The sequence below is a fragment of the Colletotrichum graminicola genome (assembly GCF_000149035.1).
Source record: "Colletotrichum graminicola M1.001 genomic scaffold supercont1.98, whole genome shotgun sequence".
Classification (NCBI taxonomy): domain Eukaryota; kingdom Fungi; phylum Ascomycota; class Sordariomycetes; order Glomerellales; family Glomerellaceae; genus Colletotrichum; species Colletotrichum graminicola.
Window position 1 is genome coordinate 27,558 of NW_007361102.1, and position 18,240 is coordinate 45,797.

General features: G+C 38.4%; 2 protein-coding genes across 2 annotated transcripts; one reads left to right on the top strand and one right to left on the bottom strand.

Annotated features, from left to right (window-relative positions):
• Nucleotides 1–993: 993 nt before the first annotated feature.
• GLRG_11640 (uncharacterized protein) lies at nt 994–2,045 on the top strand (the record flags this gene model as incomplete). The annotated part of the gene is made up of 5 exons (XM_008102324.1): nt 994–1,249; nt 1,323–1,372; nt 1,454–1,552; nt 1,692–1,790; nt 1,986–2,045. 5 exons carry the CDS (start codon nt 994–996, stop codon nt 2,043–2,045), a joined length of 564 nt encoding a protein of 187 aa, XP_008100515.1.
• A 12,833-nt stretch (nt 2,046–14,878) lies between these two features.
• GLRG_11641 (uncharacterized protein) lies at nt 14,879–16,429 on the bottom strand (the record flags this gene model as incomplete). Its single annotated transcript, XM_008102325.1, has 1 exon — nt 14,879–16,429. The coding sequence occupies one exon, from the start codon at nt 16,427–16,429 to the stop codon at nt 14,879–14,881; it is 1,551 nt and encodes a 516-aa protein (XP_008100516.1).
• Nucleotides 16,430–18,240: the final 1,811 nt, after the last annotated feature.

Genomic DNA, 18,240 nt, shown 5'->3' on the forward strand with positions numbered 1-18,240 from the left:
TTAGTTTAGGTTATATAGTCTTTATATATCTACTATATACTTAGCTAAGACTACTATATATCTTAAGGAGGCTAGACTTTAGTGGCAGGCTATCCGCCGGTGGCCCCCCCCGTCGGCCGCTTAGACCGTCCGATGGCCAAGCCTTACGCCTAACTCCTGATCTCTCGGGGCCCTAAGCCGGCTACCCGCCGGTGGTCCCCCCGTCGGCCGCTTAGACCGTCCAACGGCCAAGCCTTACGCCTCACGCCTATCCTCCGGTATCTCGGGAGTCGTCTGGGAACGCCTGCCGGGCCCGGCGGGCTGCCAGACAGGTGGTTGTCTCCCCAGCCAACCATCTGCCCTCAGCCTCGCCCTTATGCTATCACGTTCCGGCTGGGCCCCAACTGCTACCCCCCTGGTGCAGTCCAGTCTCCCAGCCCGGAGCACAAGTCTCGTGTCGCCCCGCCCAGCGGGGGACCACTTGCTCCGCGATAGGGACACCTTATCTGCCTACGATACCCTCTAATACCCTTTGTTGACTAGGCCCTATAGTACCCCCTTGGGTACTACGTGCCTTCTGTTGTTCTTGTTATTATGATATCTGGCTCCTTTGTTGACTGTCTGTTAAGCCCTAAGTTATACTACTCTCGCGATAAGGGAGAATCCTTGCTTCGCCCTCTGTAGTTGGCGCTGGTGACCCCCTGGTCTTGGCCGGCCTTCCCTACCAGGGCCCGTTCGGTCCTGACTCTGTGGGCTTGAGTTGTTGTTGTAACTAGCCCTCTTCCTGACGCCAACCTGAAATAGGCAATCTAAATTAACCTAGGTTTCCGTCGATTTCTTTGTTGCTTGTTTTCTTCCTTTTTCTTTCTTGCAATACCCTCACGTTGTTGTTGTTTTTTTCTTCCGCCGCCGCTATCGCCGCCGCCGCCATCGCCGCCGCCGCCCAGCAGCAACAGCAACAGCAACAGCACCAGCAACAGCACCAGCACCACCAGCTCCCCCGCCGCCGCCATCATGTCCGCCGCCGCGCCCGCCAACGCCGCCGCCGCCGCCGACGCCGCTGCCCCTGCTGCCCCCAAGGGCACCAAGGGCCCCGCCACTGCCCCCCCGCCGCCCCCCCAGTCCGTCGGCTCTTCGGACGAGGAGGACGAGGACGACCGCGCCGTGGTTCGTTCTGTCCCGTGCTGCCGCTGCCTTTGGGCTATGTCCGTCTGGCACGCGGACATGGCCGACGCCGAGGCCAAGTTTCCCTGCTGCCTTGAGACCACTAGTAAGTGTCTAACCCCCTAGTGCCCCCTAGGGGCCCCCCTTTACCTGTGTCCTGGTCCTAATCGTACTGTTAGCCGCTAGTAATAAGTGCTCTTGGTGCGCTGAGATGCGCGGCAAGGAGTGCGTCTGAGTAAGTATTTCTGTATTGTTATCCTCCCTTTGCTGGCAGGAGGTGCTCTAGTGACCCCCTGCTGACCCCCTGTAGGCCACTTGCGCTATGACCTCTGCTGCCCTTGCCCTTAAGAACGTCTTTAAGGCCCTCTGCCACGATGGCACTGTGTGTGCTAACTACCGCTACTGTAAGGTATGTCCCTCCTAGTACCCTGTAACTGCCCCCTAACTAACCCCTTGTGTAGGAGGAGGTTGCCGCCGCCTAGACTGCGGTTAAAAAAGCCCTTTAAAAGAAGGTAGATACCGCTAAGGCCCCTGACGCTAAGCGTAAGGCTAAGGCCGAGGAGGAGGAGTGGCTCCTCTGCAGCCGCAAGGTTGCAGCCCTCAAGGCCTCTGCCGCCGCCGCCACCTCCCTAGCCAAGTCGGCCAAGGTAGCCGCTACGGCGCTCTAGCGCTAGAACGCGCTCCTTAAGGAGCAGACTAAGGCTATTAAGGCCTAGGGCGCCCTCTTCTCTAAGTAGGCCGCCACCTACTCCTAGGTTATATGTTATTCCCCCCCTAGTGACCCCCTGCTGCTCCCTAGTCACTAACTCTTGTTCTAGCACGCTGCTAACCTTGACTCCTAGTCTGGGGGCGACGCGGCCTCTGTCGCGCCTAGCGGAGGCGAGGACGAGGAGGAGGAGTAGGCGCTGCCGCCCCCCTAGTGCCTCCTCCCCCCTAGGCCCTCTCCTGGTTTTGTTTTCTTTTTCCTAGCCGCTACAGGCTTTAGATACCTAGCCCTTAGGCTATATACTTCCTAGCCTTAGTGCTAAAGAATAATAAAAAAAATCCGGCCCCTTAGGCTAAGTACTTACTTCTGCTTAGTATCCTTCTTACGCCTCCCTAGTAACCCCCTGCTTATAGTCTTACTATAAATCCTTAGATACGTTTCTCTATAGCTTCTATAAATTTTCCTTTTTACTATATCTCTTCTATTTAATAAGATACTACTTGTTTTACTATAGTCCCTTATATACTACTATTTAGTCTACCTTATATATATCTCCTTTTTTCTTTTTAATCTAGATAGGCTAAGGCTTTACTAGTGCTTCCTTAAACTTCTCTAGCTAGGATAGTAAGAATATATTATAAATATAGTACTTTATCTTTATATCTAGCTTATAGGCTTTCTTACTAGTAACTACCTATATTACTATAAAAGGTCTAAGATACTTATCTGCTAGCTTCTTTAATAGTTATTTTTACTTAATAAATTTAGCTAATAATAAGACCTTTTCCCCTACCTTAAACTTAACGTCTGTCCTTCTTTAGTTATATTACTTCTTATAGGTCTAGCTTATAGACTTTAGTGTGCTAATAATAGCAGCCCTCTAGCTTCTTAGCTCCTTAACCTTTTTATAAGCTATAGGGACCTTTACTAGTTTCTATCCTATTAGTCTTACGTTATAGGGGTTTTATAAGGCGTAACCTATAAGGGCTTCTACTAGTAATACCTTAGTCGCTTTATACTATACCTTATTATAGATAAATTCTACTATTAGAAGCTATTTAACCTAATTATCCTATTTTATGTTATAAAAGGCTTATAAGAAGTGTTTTATATTCTAATTCTACTACTTTATCTATTTATCTGTTTAGGGGTAGTAGGTAGTACTAAGTTTTTACTTAATAGCTAGCTAGTAGCACACTACTACCTAGAAATAGCTAGTAAATAGGGATCCTCTATCTAATATTATTACTATAGGGATACTAAATCTTAAGAACACCTTATCTACTAGGAGGGTTACTAGCTAGTCTGCTGTAATAGTCTCTTAGGTAGGCAGGTAGATAGCGTACTTTATAAGCTTATTTACTACTACTAGAATACTATTATACGCCTTACTATTAAAGCCCTTTAACTTTAGTAGCTTTATAATAAAGTCTATAGTTATATATTCCTATAGCTAGCTAGGCACTAGTAAGGGCGCTAGCTTCCTATATAGTAGGTAGTGCCTTAGTTTAGTTTGCTAGTATATTATATAAGTCCTTATATACTCCTTAACGTTTTTCCTTATTAACTTCTAGAAATATATTTATTTAATACGTTTAAGTGTATAGTTTACTTCTAGGTAACCCCTAGCTAGCTTATTATAAAATACTACTAGTAACTTTATCCTTACTATATACTTATTAAGGATAAATAGTCTTTTATTATACTATAGTGCTTTATCCTCTCCCCTTATCTATTAACTACCTAGTTATTACTACCCTTCTAATTAGGCCTACTTATCTACTAGTTATACTATAATAATCTTATTTTCTAGGTTAGTAGTAAGCTGTCCTTAGTCTAGTAACCTAGGACCTAGTGACCTACTGCGTCTAAACGTTACAGCCTGTTTCCTAAATCTGCTAAGGAAATCCGCTAGGAACGCGCTACGCGCTTCCCTCTCCTCCTCCTTAGTAGGCTAGTAGTCTAGCTGTTATAAGAGCCTATCTACTATGTTATCCTTCTTAGGCTAGTACTTAATCTTAAAGTTAAATAATAATAGATCTTATAGTAGCTAGGCCTAGTAACTATTAAGTTAGGGCTTAGCAGCTAGGTAGTAGTGCCTTAAATAGTCTGTTAAGAACACTATCTAATGTTATATATATAGTAGGTAGTGTCTTTAGTAAATTACTGCCTTATAGATTATAAGCAGCTCTACCTCTAGTGCCTTATAATAGAGTTCTACTCCCTATAGCTTTTATAATATAAAGGCTACTAGGTGCTACGCTTCCTTATAAAGCTAGTATATTACTATACTAATTATAAAGTTAGATATATCTATTTTAACCTATATAGGTAACTTAGGGTTAAAATACTAAAGGATTAAGGCCTAGGTAAATAAGGCGTAAAGCTTATAGAAAGCCTCCTCTACCTCTTACGTTATTACCTGCTCCCCTACTACCTTAGATATTAGCCTATCTGTTAAAGGGGTATATACCTTAAAGTAGTTTTTAATAAATTACTAGTAAAATCCTATAAACCCTAGGAAAACCTAGATCTCCCTAACGCTAGTAAGGAGCAGCTACTTTACTATTACCTATACTTACTTATACTTTATAGTAATCCCTTTGTTAGACACTATAAAACCTAGAAACCTAATAGACTAGGTGTAAAAAACATACTTCTTAGGGTTTATATATAGCTTTATAGCGTCTAACTAGCTTAGCACCTACTTAACTACTTCTATATAACTTTCCTTATCTTTTATAAAGATTAGGATATTATCTAAGTAGATAATATATATAACGTCTACTAGCCTAGTAAGGGTATTATTAATATACGCCTAGAACGTTACTAGTATGTTAACTAGCCTAAATAGTATAATATAATATTTAAAGTGTCTATAGTAAGTGTAGAAGGCTGTCTTTTACTTATTACCTGCCTTAATCCTTACTTAGTAATACATATCCTTTAGGTTTAGCTTTATATACTACTTTACTCCTACTAGATAGTTAAGAATCTTACTAATAAGGGGTAGTAGTATATAATTCTTAATAGTTACTTTATTAAGCCCCTTATAGTCTATATAAAGACGTAGCTTACCTTCTTTCTTAGGAATAAAGAGGATTAGCGCCTTTACTAGGCTTATAAAGTGTCTAATCTAGCCCTTCTTAAGTAACTTATTAATATATATCCTTAATTCCTCTAGTTTTTTCTTAGCTAATAGGTAGATAAGGCTAAACAGCGCTTCTGCCCCTAGCTCTAAATTAATTATATGTAAGCGGCCCTTATTACCTGCTAGCTAGGCTGCTAGGCCTACGTTAAACACGTGTGCCTATTCCTTATAGGCCTCTAGTAAGGTAGCCTTTATTCCTCTGTCCTATTTAGCCTCTACCTCTTCTCCCTAGTTATAACAGGGCATCTCTAGTGCTCCCCTGTCCCCCCTATATTATAGGTAGTAGATTATTAGTTAATAAGCTAGAACAGCCCTTAACTCCTTATACGCCTTCTTAATTTCCTACTTACTTTAGATAAGTTAGAGGTAGTCTTTTTTTAGTAGGTATATCTAACTAATTATTATCTACTTTATGTTTAGTTACGCTGCTTATCCTTAGGGGATCCCTAGGATAGCGTTATACCTAGCTGCGTTACTAACTTAAAAGGTGTAGCTTTACGTCCTTAAGACCCCTATATTATCTATAACTTCTATTACTACCCTTTTTATTCTATAGTCTAGGGCCTTACCTCTCTATATACCTTAAAGCGCTAGGCCCCCCTAGCTTACCTCTACTAGTACCTCTATATATAACATCCTCTAGTGTAGTACGTTCTTATCTACGCTAGGATTAATTAGCGCCCTCCCCTTTTTCTATACGCTGCCTATCCTAGTGTAGAAATCTGCCTTAAAGCAGTAGCGCGGTCCCTTATCCTAGGGGAGCTTAATACTATTAACCCCTATTAGCACTAGGGCGCACTGTCTCCCTAAGTGTTATAGTTATCTATACTTATAGTACTTCTCCTTACTACACCTAGCTAACTAGTGCCTAGGCTTCCTATAGTTATAATAAGTAGGTAGTCCCTAGGTCCCCTCTAGCTAAGGTGTTATACCTTTTTTTTCCTTTTTAACCCCTAGCTCTAATATAGGCATACCTGCTAGCGTTACAGCTGTTAGTGTTAAGCGTACGCTAGTAGCTTTAGTTAAGGGGGCGTCTGTAGTTATTAGTTACGCTGCTACCCCCTAGTAGCCTTTTCTCTCCTAACCTTACCTTAGCCGTCCTCCTAACACCTCTTTTATATAGGTCTTAGTAAGTGTCTTTACCCTCCTTACTACGTTATCTAACTCCTAGCGGGTAGCTAGTAGCCCCCTAGTAAGTATATAAGTCCTTAGGTCTAGGAGCACCTAGTTTAAAACGTAGACTACCTGCTGCCTCTTTGTTTAGGGGTTAGGGCACTCCTCCTTAACTATCTTATACTTATTAATAAATTATTAGTATAACTAGCCTAAGGCTTATTATATAGCGTCTAGCTTTATAGTAGCGCTAAAAGCCTACGTATTATTATTAGTAACGTCTACCTTTAGCTAGTCCTCTATAACTTCCTAAGGCACTCTACTAATCTTACCTCTATAATAAAAACCTATATACTTTCTTTATTTATACGCTAGGTTACCCTTTAGTATAGCACTAGTATATCCTACCTTATTATTATTAGTTATAAACTTATCCCTTACTATATTAAAACGCGTTTCTAACTAGAATAGGAATTCCTATAGTTTGTTCTAGCTCCCCCCCTTATACCTTAGGGTAGGTAATCCTTTTAAGAGCGCGTTAGTGTAGGGTTGCTTAGCCTCTAGTTAGGGATTAGTAGTTATCCCTATTTCCTCTTATACGTCTTCTACTAATACACTACTTTAAAGGGCCTTAATTTAATTAATTATCTTCCTTTTTCTTACCTTCTTTACTTCCTCCTCTAGAAGGGCCCTTAGCTTTTCCTCTAACAGCTTGCCTAAGTTAACAGCGCGCCGCTCATCCGCTGGTGCGGACTTAGTTATGTCAGGCGTCGGTTGTCCTGTTGTGGCGCTCCCTTGTCGCTAGGCCACGGTTTAGGATCTAGTAGGCACTATTACTGCTCTAGTAGTTAATACACCTAAGGATAGGGAGATATTAGAACGTGTTAGAGGCGGGGATAGTATTAAGTAAAGGAGTTAGCGATAGGCGTAGTTAGGGTTTAATTGTGACGATTATTCTAATATGCCTCCTCTAACCCCTATCTTCTATAGAGTTTTCCCCTTTTGTTGTTCCTTTGGTGACTAGTTTATCCGGTCCTGGTCCCACTCCGGTGCCCCCCTGGGGCCCCGCTTCAGGCACCCGACATTTAGTAAGGTAGATAAGTATACTAATAAAATAATAATAATAGTATCCTTATAAGTAAATATAAACTCTTTTAGTCTTTCTTTTTATATATCTTTTTTTCTCTAAGTATCCTAGATTAAAGACTTAACTATATTTTCTTTTTTTAGTTATAGGAATTTAGTAGTTTATAAGGAATATTATATTCTTATATAGTAATTCTTTTATTAGTCCTAACTTACTTTTAGCTAGGCTAGCTATATAGTATACACCTATAGCTTAGGATATTTAGTAAAGGCTACTAGGTAAGTATATATAAAGTCTATTTTAGTTTGTTTTACCTTATAGTTACTTTTACCTTAGTGTTATATTAAGATATAAGATAATATAATAAGTAAAAGTTAACTTACTATAAGCACTAGTATATTCCTAATAGACCTAGTAGACTAGGAATAAATAGAGGGGGCTTTATACTCCCCCCCTTTAGGTACTACTTTACTCCTATAGTCTTTAGTCTAGATATATATACTATATACTAAGGAAATTACTCCTATTTATATAGTAAAGTAATTAAGAGCTATTATATCTTTAGATAATAAAATATAAGGTTTATATCTTATTATCTATAGATATTTATATATTACTAATATTATATAGATCTATTTATTTATACTAGCTAACTTTATATACCTTAGTTTTTTACTTATAAAGCTTTTAAAAGTAAAGTATACTATATAATAATAGTCTTATATATAGGATAAAGATAACAACTAAGTATACTTACTTTAGGAATTAAACCTTAGGTAGACACCTACCCTTATTAGCTCTTAATATAATATTACTTTATATTTTAGGAATAAGGCTATATTTAGCTATAAGGTATAGTGTACTACTATCTAAAGGAAATATACTACTTTTAGCTATATAAATTACCTCTATTATAAGACTACTTTATAATAATATCTAACTTACTCTTACTACTTATATATACTAGTTAAACTACTTTACTTTTTTTACTTTTACTACTAGATATATAGAATATTAAACTACTAGTAAAGTAGTAACTAGGTTATTTACTACGCCTAGCCCCTTAGTATATAGGCTATATAAAGCTTTACTTTTAATCTTTTTATTATTATTCTTATATTATACGTCTTAATATATATACCTCTAGCCTCTTACCTTAGTTTTTTTCTTCTTTTTCTTTTTACTTATCTACCTCTATATTAGACTATTCTTTTTTTCTTTTTTACCTCCTCTTACTGCTTTTCTTTTTACTATCTATATAGATTAATAGCTTTTTTTTATTCCCTCTCTCTCCTTAGGCTTATAGCTAGTTTAATAGGCTTATCTCTTAATCCTAGCTATACTATACTTCTACTATATTTACTACTATATTAGGACTTTCTTACTTAATATATTATTCTTTAACCTTACTTTTTTACTTAGTAGTACTACTAAGCCTATAGCTTCTTTCTTACTACTTACTATTACTTTAGTAGTCTTAAAGTGCTACTATACTAAAGGCTATATATAATTCTACTTTTTTATTTAAAGTAAAAGTTATAGTATAGTACTTAGTAGTAAGGCTTAGGCTTAGTTAGTATAGTATAAAAAGAATCCTTAATAAGCTAAATAAAAAGTAAGAAGATATAATATATAATTATATAACTAACTTTATTCTATAGTTTTTTCTCTTACTAATATACTTAACTAGTAGGTCTTTTTTATACTCCTAGTAATACTCCTCCTTAGCTATTTTAAGCTATAGGTATATAGATACTAAGCCCTATAAGGCTTTAGCTATCCTAGTAAATAAAGATAATATAGTAAGCCTTATAAGGCTTTAACTATCTTAGTAGATAAAGATAACGTAGTAAGCCTTATAAGGCTTTACTTATTCTAGTAAATAAGGATAATATAGTAAGCCTTATAAGGCTTTAGTTATCCTAGTAAATAAGGATAATATAGTAAGCCTTATAGGGCTTTAGCTATCTTAGTAAATAAGGATAATATAGTAAGCCTTATAGGGCTTTACTTATTCTAGTAAATAAAGATAATATAGTAAGCCCTATAAGGCTTTAGCTATCTTAGTAAATAGAGATAATATAGTAAGCCTTATAAGGCTTTAGCTATCCTAGTAAATAGAGATAATATAGTAAGCCCTATAGGGCTTTAGCTATTCTAGTAAATAAAGATAATATAGTAAGCCCTATAAGGCTTTAGTTATCTTAGTAGATAGTAAGTAAAGTAGTAAGCCCTATAGGGCTTTAGCTATCCTAGTAGATAAGGATAATATAGTAAGCCCTATAGGGCTTTAGCTATTTTAGTAAATAAAGATAATATAGTAAGCCTTATAGGGCTTTAGCTATCCTAGTAAATAAAGATAATATAGTAAGCCTTATAGGGCTTTAGCTATTCTAGTAGATAGGGATAATATAGTAAGCCCTATAAGGCTTTAGCTATCCTAGTAAACAGTAAGTAAGGTAGTAAGCCCTATAGGGCTTTGGCTATCCTAGTAGATAGTAAGTAAAGTAGTAAGCCCTATAGGGCTTTAGCTGTCCTAGTAGACAGTAGGTAAGGTAGTAAGCCCTATAGGGCTTTACTTATTCTAGTAGATAGGGATAACATAGTAAGCCCTATAGGGCTTAGGCTGTTAAAGTAGCTATTATAGTAGTAGTAGTAGACGTAGAGTAAGTAGTAAGCCCTATAGGGCTTTAACTATTTTAATATATACTAACTAGAAAGTGCTTAGTAACTAGCTAGTAAGCCTTATAGGGCTTAGGCTCTCTATTAACTATATGTGTATATAAATCCTGCCCCTAACCCTACTAGCCTAGCCTAGCCTAGGGGCCCTACTATATTAATTCTTTAATATTTTTTAATAAACCTAAGGCTAATTTATATATACACTATTAACTAATATATTTAATACCTATATAAGACTTAGTATCTTATACTTATATATAGCTTAGATCTATTAGCTTAAGTGCTATAAATTATAAGTAATATAAGTTTTTTAGATAATAAAGAAACTTAATAGTCCTCTTAAGGATATATTATTTTACTATTTAGAGGCCTTATTATTTAAAAAGTAGTATAGTAAAATATAGTTATAATATTAACTACTAAGGTAAAGCTACTAAGTCTTAAGTATACTATAAAAAAGATAATAGCACTTTAGTGTCTTTTTAGGGATATAGCCCTTAAGCTAGGTAATATATAAAAAATATATTATAATAATTAGTAGACTATACGCCTTATTATAAGTAAGGGGGTAAGGATTATAACTTATCTTTAATATATTAACATTTAGAATATATAGCTTTAAGAAAAGTATATAGCTAGTAGCTTTAAAGTAGTATATTTATATATAGATAAAATACTAGCTAATAGGCTTATAAAAAGCCTATTATAAATAAAGTTTAAGTATTTTAAAAGCTTATTATACTTAGTAAATAGATAATAGCTTATTAGTAAAATAGATATAATATAAAGATAAGGTAATTCTTAATAGTAAAACGTCTTTTTATTTAACAATATAGGCTACACCTAAAAAGAATAAGATTTAATAGCCTATAGGCCTAAAGTAAAAGGTATTTCTACCCTAAAGGGCTTAAAAATAAAAGAACTAGTAGCCTTAAGGCCTTACTACTTAAATAGTAGTTAAGATAACAGCCTAGACTAGCTATAAGGGCACCCTTAATAAGGAGCTTAATTATCTCTAAAAAGGAGGCCTTTTTTACCTTATAATTAAGGCTAGGCGTAAAGGCAGAGCTACTTATAACACTAGCCCTACTAGAGGCTATAGCTAAAGCTAGACCTTTAGCCTTCTTCTTCTTATACTCCTTTTTTTTTCTTCTTTTTTTATACTCCTTTTTCTTCTTACCCTTAGCCTTAGCCTCCTCTATAGCTAGTAAAGCTACTACTATTAGCTTTACTAGCTAAAGGATTTAGTAAATCCCTTAGTATATATTAGTAACCTTTTAAGAATTAGTTAGCTATACATTTAAAAAACTAAAACAAAAGGATATATAGTATATAACTAGTTAGCTACTAGCTTCTTAAGCTTATAGTATAAGTTAGTAAGTAAAGGTAATAATAAAGGTATTACTAAGGTATAAGTAACTAAGAAGTAACCTTTAAAGTACTAAAAGTAGTAAGCCTTATACCTTATAGTAATAAAGTAAGTACTAGTGTTATTACTATAAAGAGCTATATATATATATAGCTTATATAGGATATCTTACTTTTTATACTTCTCTTTCTTTTTTTTAAGAGGTAGTCCTTTAGTATATACCCCTAAATTATATATCTTATTAGTTAAGGTTATACTTTTATATATAAAAACGTATTATATATATTTCTTAAGAGGCTTAAAGTCTTCTCTTCTAGAAGAAAGTCTAGTAGGAGGTAGCGTAGGGGGCGTATTAGGGGGGCTAGGGGGGGGGGGGGGGGGGGGGCTGGCCATCCAATAGACCTGTTCAACAGCAATTCGACGTATAGAAAGGCCAAGATACAAGATCGTAAACACATACCACGCAGCCGACAAGGACTTCTTCATTAGTGGGGGGGGGGGGGGGGGGGGGGGCAGTAGGTAGAGAAGTAGGGATAGGCTTAAGAGGGCCTAAGGTAGAAAAAGAACTATTACCTAAAGGCGTACTAGAAGTATTAGTAGTAGTAGTAGTAGTAGTAGTAGTAAGCTACTATAGCTACTATTACTACTATTATTACTACTATAGCTACTACTACTACTTTTACTACTACTACTACTACTACTACTAGATAAGCACTAAAAGGCGTAGCTATATAGTAGCTTTATTACCTATAGGTAGGGGAGTTTCTATTTAAGTAGTTAGTAAATAGATTATAAAAGGAGCTAGGATACTATACTTATAGTTAGTATTAAATATATTAATTATTATTTATTTTTATTTAAAAATAACTATTAGAATACTATATTTTAGTAAAGTAGTAGTATAGTAGTAGTTATAGTAATTTTATAAGTAACTTATAACGTTATAGGTAGGTATAAAAAAAGAAAAAAAAAAGAAAATAAAATACGCCTATAACTTAAGAAAATATATTAATAATAATAATAATAACTATAAATATATACTACTACTATATTACTAAAAAAAGAAATTAATAATTAAGTATAAGAATAAAAGTATAAATAGCCTTTTAATAAGTAATATATAAAGAAATAACTATATTATACTTAAATTATAACTACTTTATATATTCTTTCTATAAAACCTACTTAATAATATATTCTTTATATTCCTTTTATTTTATATATATTATAGTAAATAAAGGACTTAACTACTATAAAGCTATAATAGCTTCTTTTATAGTTAGGGGGTGTATTATAGGAAGCTTATATATATATAGCAGTTATTATTAGCTACACTACGTGCTATGTTATATAAACAAGCTTAAGGGCCTCCTTTATATAGGCCCTCTACCTAGGAGATTTATCTTCCTATAATACAAGCCTTTCTTTACTTATTTATATCTCCCTACCTGCTGTGTGCTCTAGCTTGTAAGAGAACCTAAGCCCCTAGATTAACGTGGATAGTTATACGTGCGACGCTATCCCAGAACCTAGAGCACAGAGTATAAACGCCAGATTCTCTTCTATCCTATCTCACTAAAGCTTATAGAGGACTTTAAATAAGCCCTTAGTAATACATAGGGATGTATATTCTCTATCCACATAGCAACTTTAAGATTAAGAAGATACTAAAGCGCCGCAGCTAGTTGTCTCTAATACCTCTAGGTAACCTCTAGTAATTTACATCTTCTTCTGCTTGCCTAATCTTACCATTATGTTTAACTTCTCTAGCCAAGTTAAGCCATGACGCCACACTGTGACCTAACCTAGCGCCACGCTATAGGAGTTATTTAGCATTATATGGTCAGCTTTTCCCTTCTAATCCTACAACAAACCTGGTTATCACGATTCACATCTATACATCTAGCCTGCTATGTCTCTATAGCCATACAGACTATACTCCACATCCACGAGTCTTCATAACGCTTTCTCCACACCTTTGTGCACCTAGGCCTTTATTATTGTTATTGTTATTTTCTGGCTTCTCCTACTTTGACGGGGATGACGAGGGGTACGATAGGCCTGTTGTACTTTTCTTTGTGGCTTTATGTAGAGATTATAGCCGGCTTGGTTGTTCTTCTTGTGGTCTCTGGCCTAGTCTTGCAAGCACTGCTTGATACAGCTAAACACCCTAGCTTCTGTTTCCCTTATCTATTTCTAGCAAAACAATAGTCTAAATCCCCACGAGCGAATTAATTCATTATTGCCTTGCCCTAGTTTAAGATCTTTCTCCTGGCTGCTGCAAGCTAGGGTCTGGCTGAAACCACCACCTTGAACCATGCGCAGAGGATTAAAGGTGCAAACCCTTCTTTAGACCTATTACAAGATATTTATCCCGGCCACGTTATCGTCAGATGTTTCAGAGACAGGAGCCATCTAGTCACTATATACTACAAGTCCAGTAGAACGCGCGTTAACAGGAGGTTTGAAGTCATTGATAACCTAATTTAACCTGATTGGGTGTTGATTAGTGCGATTAGCGTTGTGAAGAGTGACTATAACTTCAGCAAGACCTAGTTCGAAAGATATCTCTCCAAGCTGCAAAAACACGATGTATTTAGTCATAAATACTCTTACCTAGACCTAGAAGATTACTGGCTCTTCAAAACTCATTTGAAACACATTGGTGATCATGGGAATAGCTGAGATACCTGCTAGGAAAACTCTGCTAGCATTGTCCAGCGCTCTGCCTACACACTAAAGCACTTAAACAAGTTAGTCTTTTTTATAGGAACGATTGCTACAGGTAACTTAGTTACTCAAGATGGCAAGAGACAAGATGGAATAAGCAGGTAATACTATAAGGTAATCTGTATTAAGATGGAACTAGCGGGAGTTGTAATCAATAGGTCTTCATCTGGAAAACGTACGGAAGATTACAGACCTTACTAGAGGGCACATTTGCGACATTCTGTGTGCGACGTGGATCTATTGAACAATACATACCAACATGGTGCCACCTTAGCCATTGGTATCCAGTCAGTTGATCCGCAAGGCGGCTGGAGCGTTCTCCTTGCGATGAAAAGGTAGGAGCAAGTAGTTCTTGCTTCAACTCGAGAAGCTCCTTGTCAGCATGTCAGCAAAGGCGCCCTGATGGCAGTGTATCTATCCTGCAGGGCGGAAGACGGGGCCAAGAGGCTGTTTATTGCGGCCGCTACCCGCTTGGCATAGGGCTGTTAGTAGAGCACCTGTTGGCTTAAGCTTGACTATTGGAAGGGCCGCAAGCGATAGACCATTGCCTCACCGTGTCTCCAACGGATACTCTGGCCGGCCGACATGTCTGTGACATGGCTTGTTTTGGACAAGGGATGAGTGGTCTGCAACTGTGGCGAAGTTGAGGACGCATTTGTGAAACATGCTTGGTACTTTACAGCTACGTTCCTTCAGGCACATCCGGTCAGAGGCACCAAGGGGCATCGGTGTCTTGGCTGGGAAACCTATCAATGGACTCCCGTTCGATGCACACGACGCGCCCATAAATCCTTGGATCGAGCAACATGATGCCTTTCACGCCGCCCCATCGAGCCGGCGGACAGACACCCTAGTCCCAAGGGGATTCATTTACTTTATTTCGAGTTCCCCGCCGACTTATATCGGTTGGAGGAGGGCTTCCGTTATCCTTCTCTTAACTTCATTAACCCGAGCCTCGACAATCTCTTCTATTGCTTTCGCCACGCCGTCGTCGATGATTTTGCGAATGTCTTCTTTGGCCGTGCGTCCCATATCTTCCATCAAGTCCTTAACCTCATCACCGACGTCTAGCATTTGTTTCCCGAGCTCATCGTGTTTCCCACCCAACTCGTCTACATCACAAGACAGATTGTCAATAGCGGTGTCGACATCGTTCTGACGCTCTACTAATTGACTACAGGTCCCTTCTAGATCACCATGCAGTTTCTTGTGCTTCTCCTTCCACCTCTGTAATCTGTCGACTCTCTTTTCTAGTTCCTCAACCGTCTTTCGTAGTTGTCTGACAGACTCTTGTAGTTGTTCGGTCTGTTGGCCTTGCAGACTGGTTTGTTCATGTTGTAATCCATGCAGATTTGCCATCTGGGTCTCGTCTAGATTCGCGAATAGGAATCGCTGTAATTTCTCAGGGCGGGGTGCGTCCGTCGCCACTGTCGTTATGGTGCACATGGTGCTGATTGGTCGTTTTCTCTTGGTGACAGAACGTATATTGGTGTCTTTGGTTCCGCAGGGAAGAGTGCCCTGAAGGGGGTCCAGCGCATCGTCCCGCCGTTCGGTATCACCATACTTGGGCGGGTCGCAGCAGCCGCTTTCGGGACCTGTGGCGAAGAGGGCTGCGGGGGCATCTGATCCGGCCCCCGGCGACTGTTCTTCGCCCACGCATTCGTCATAAGGCGGCGGTGACGCTCGATGGCCTCGGCAAGGCGGCACCTCATCGAAGGGGAGAGTACTACCACTACCGCACGACGCAGGCGTTCCTGGAGCGGGAGAAGTCAAGCGATCCCTCGTGGGCGGAGAGCCATGGTCATCGCATGTGTGCACTCTGCCGCCAGCGCCATGATACAGCCTGCGCACATCCACCATGCACTTGTACGACTGCTTCTCAGTTTCCGTCAAATGTGGAAATTGGGCAATGGCCCATGTGTACTTCTTTATCGTCTTCCGCCGCAAGATATCGTGCCGAAAATATATGGAAAACAAGGAAGTCAACGCAAGCGACTGGAGTGATGTGCATGTGTCCAGAACCGGATTAACAGGTATATTTCCACTACTGGAATCAGATGGTTTGATGAGGTCGATGATACCGCGGCTGCGGAGCTGGAATCGGAGACAGGCAACTGAATGCATGCCATTCAGTAGCTTACGAACAACGTCGAGATAAGCCGGGCCCGGACTGTTAGGGTTCGCCTTGCCATACACTTCTTTCTCTAACGACTTGATATCTCCAGCTTTGATTTGTAGGAAACTTGTGGGCATGGTTGACGTGCTGTCGGTGACTGGGAAAAGGCGAAAGACGACGGAGGCGTGCGAGGCATATCGGGCGCGCAGTTGAAAATGCTGTTCAATCACTTGGGGCGGTCGTCCTTCATCTTCAAGCACCGCAATGACGTCGTGGGCATCGAAATTGACGTCTTGGTCAGACGGTTTATCGTGATTGCTTTCGGCCGACATTCTAGAAAGACCTGCGTATAGACAGACGTAGCCGACAGCAACCAGGAAAGAGATTGATACTTACTGTTGCGGTGGCGTCATCTGTTAATCACTTCCTTTTGCAGCAGCAGCAAGTCCCTCGCGCGCTCCTAGTAGGTAAGACGCGTCCAGCGGGACCCCGACCCTGCTCAGATTGCATAGGCAACTATTGTACGAACAGTAGAATGATCCGGGCGACTAGTCACGAGTCTAGGCGTGCGAAGCTGCGAAGGCTATGTACGCTCTAAACTGGTTCTAGCGGAAACCCAGTCCTACTCGCACAATGAGTTGCGCCAGCAGGTGAACGGTCGAGATCCTACAACACGTCCGTCCGGTAGAAACGCGCGGGAGAGATGGTGGTTGGAGGTAATCGCGTTGAAGATGGGTGTGATGGTGGAGGGCGGCATTTTAAACAGGGTAAAGGAGGGAGAGAACCAGAATTCACGAGGCTGCCTACAGGATGTTCTGTGCCACACCACGCCACATGAGGCTGACACTAGAAATAAGGTGGCTGGCAGGTTAGGTTAAATTACTTCAGTGGATCTATCTACTGAAGCGTGAGCGCCGTAACGTATGAGCGGCCTGTGCGCAGTGTGGCCGTGCGCGCTAGAGCGAAAGTAGGGGAGAATTGTCAAACAATAGGGGTTGTACGGATACAGAGGTGCGTTTCAAAAAACCATGCCCAACTGCCCAGAGCAACCCCAGCCAGCAGGACCCACTTAATATATATCTAACTAATTAGAAAGGCTAGATTAATCCACCTACTTTCCTCTCTACAGGGGCCAAAAGGGGCTAAAGCAAGGCAATTCTTAATAATAATAATAATAATATAAATAATAATACCACTTTTTTACCCCTTTAACTATTATAACTATAGCACGCGTTAACTCTTCTTTATAGTTAGTGATTCTTGCCCTTTAGAGCTGTCTTAGAGGTAAATTAGCTAATAAAGTAGCCTAAGGCCTAGGGTTATAAAAGCATATATTTAATAATATACTTCAATAAGTAAAAAAGTAGGGCTTTAATCTAACTACTTCTACCTTCTCTTTATAACCTAAATATATTAATAAGACCCCCTAGACTAGCTAACTAAAGAAGGCTATACTTATAGTTATCAAGTAGTAAAGATTATAATAGTTACTTAATTAATTCTATTATATATAATATAACTATTATAAATTCCTATAGAAATAGAGAAAAACCCCTATTTCTTAGTTAGGAAATCCCTAGCTAATCCTAGTAATATTATTAGTAAAGTTACCCCTAAAAGTAAGGCTAATTTACTGCCTATTCCCTAATAATTTACTATAATATAACTATATATTTACTAGCTAATTTATATATAATTATATTATATTTAATATACCCTCTTAGCGCTAGTAATGTAATTAATTACTATAGAGCTTATACTAAATATCTTTTATATATAGCCTATTTATTTATTAATTATTTATTAATCTCTTATACGTTTTCCTTTTTTATTTAGTAGTAAAGCTTTACTTTATTATTAGCTAATTCTTACTATTAATTTACTTTAAGATATATATATTAGTTACTTATATTTTATTAAGCTATAAATATATTAAATTATAGCGTACTAAGCGTCTTTATTAATTTATTAGCTATTAATTTAGTAGACTTCTTATATTTAATAGTAATTTAATTTACTACTAGTTTTTAATATAGCTAGTAGTTATAGATATCTATATACTATAGCCTAATTTATAATTAAATAAGCTTCTTAGTAATAAGCTTAATATTTTAGGTATTATTATAGCTAATATAAATAGTTA